Consider the following 1,247-nt stretch of genomic DNA (forward strand, 5'->3'; position numbering starts at 1 on the left):
AAAAAAAAAAAAAAAAAAGAAGCAAATTTATCATCAAATGTTAATAATATATATGATGATGATTATTATTATGAACATAAAAGAAATTATTTTAATGAATGTATTAATAAAGAGAAGGATGATAGATATAATGATAATGCAATGAAAAATATACATGTAAATAAAAAAATACACATAAATAAAAAAATACACATAAATAAAAAAACACATATAAGTAACAAAATACACATAAATAAAAAAACACATATAAGTAACAAAATACTTGTAAATATATTAATAAAACGTATACATATTGAACTTAAGAAGTATCATATAACTTCTTTACACATCATTTTTGATGATATATATTTTTCTTACCAAAATTTTGATAATCATAATAATAGAGATAATAATAAGTTAATACATATTAAAAATAATTATAATATATATAATTGTCTTACATCTTATAAGAAATATATAAAAGATAAAAATTATAAAAGAAAGAATATTAATATCTTTTTCAATGCGACAAATATATATATGTTATTAAAACATAATAGAAGTGTATATCTTGTTATATGTCCATTTTCTTTTTTCTTTTCTGTTTATAAAATAAAAAAAGAGTATGAAATAAAATTAAATGTTATATCTTTAATATTAGAAATAAATATGTATATATTAAATATTTTAAAATATTTATTTAAAAATGAAATAGAAAAAAAAGAACTTTGTAATAGTCATCATATGTTATTTCAATATGATCATATTATATCATCTGATTATTCTGGAGAAGATAAAAAAAGTGAAAGAAACAAATTAAAAGACAAAGAATATCAAAAAAATATTCAAAATTATAATATTTATTATCATAATCCTAATTTGAAAAAACAAGAAAAAATAAAATATTTTTTTAGAGATGAAAATTTTATACAACAAGAAATAAATTATTTATATGGGTCATTAAATATATTTTATCAGAGTAATGATTTTATGAGATATGATAGAAGTAAAGAAAAAGAAACAAGTACCTTTACGTTTTCTATTATTGATATTTTTAATTTTTTTAATAAAACAAATATAAAATGTAGTTTTTCTTATATATATATATATTTTTTTTTTATAAATAAAAATAAATTAAAGAGAACAAGAAATGAACAAATAAATAAAATTAAAATTAATGGTCACAAAATGAATAATAATAATAATAATTACTACCATATGGATAGTATGTTGACATTCATTAAAAAAGATATAAAACAAAAAAATCT

At 15.5% G+C, this 1,247-nt stretch overlaps 1 protein-coding gene across 1 annotated transcript; it reads left to right on the plus strand.

Annotated features, from left to right (window-relative positions):
- Positions 1–1,247, plus strand: PGSY75_0003600B (hypothetical protein; the record flags this gene model as incomplete). The annotated part of the gene is made up of 1 exon (XM_018783166.1): positions 1–1,247. A coding segment is annotated over one exon (1,247 nt), but the record flags the coding sequence as incomplete, so codon positions are not given.

This window comes from Plasmodium gaboni (genome assembly GCF_001602025.1).
Source record: "Plasmodium gaboni strain SY75 chromosome Unknown, whole genome shotgun sequence".
Taxonomy (NCBI): domain Eukaryota; phylum Apicomplexa; class Aconoidasida; order Haemosporida; family Plasmodiidae; genus Plasmodium; species Plasmodium gaboni.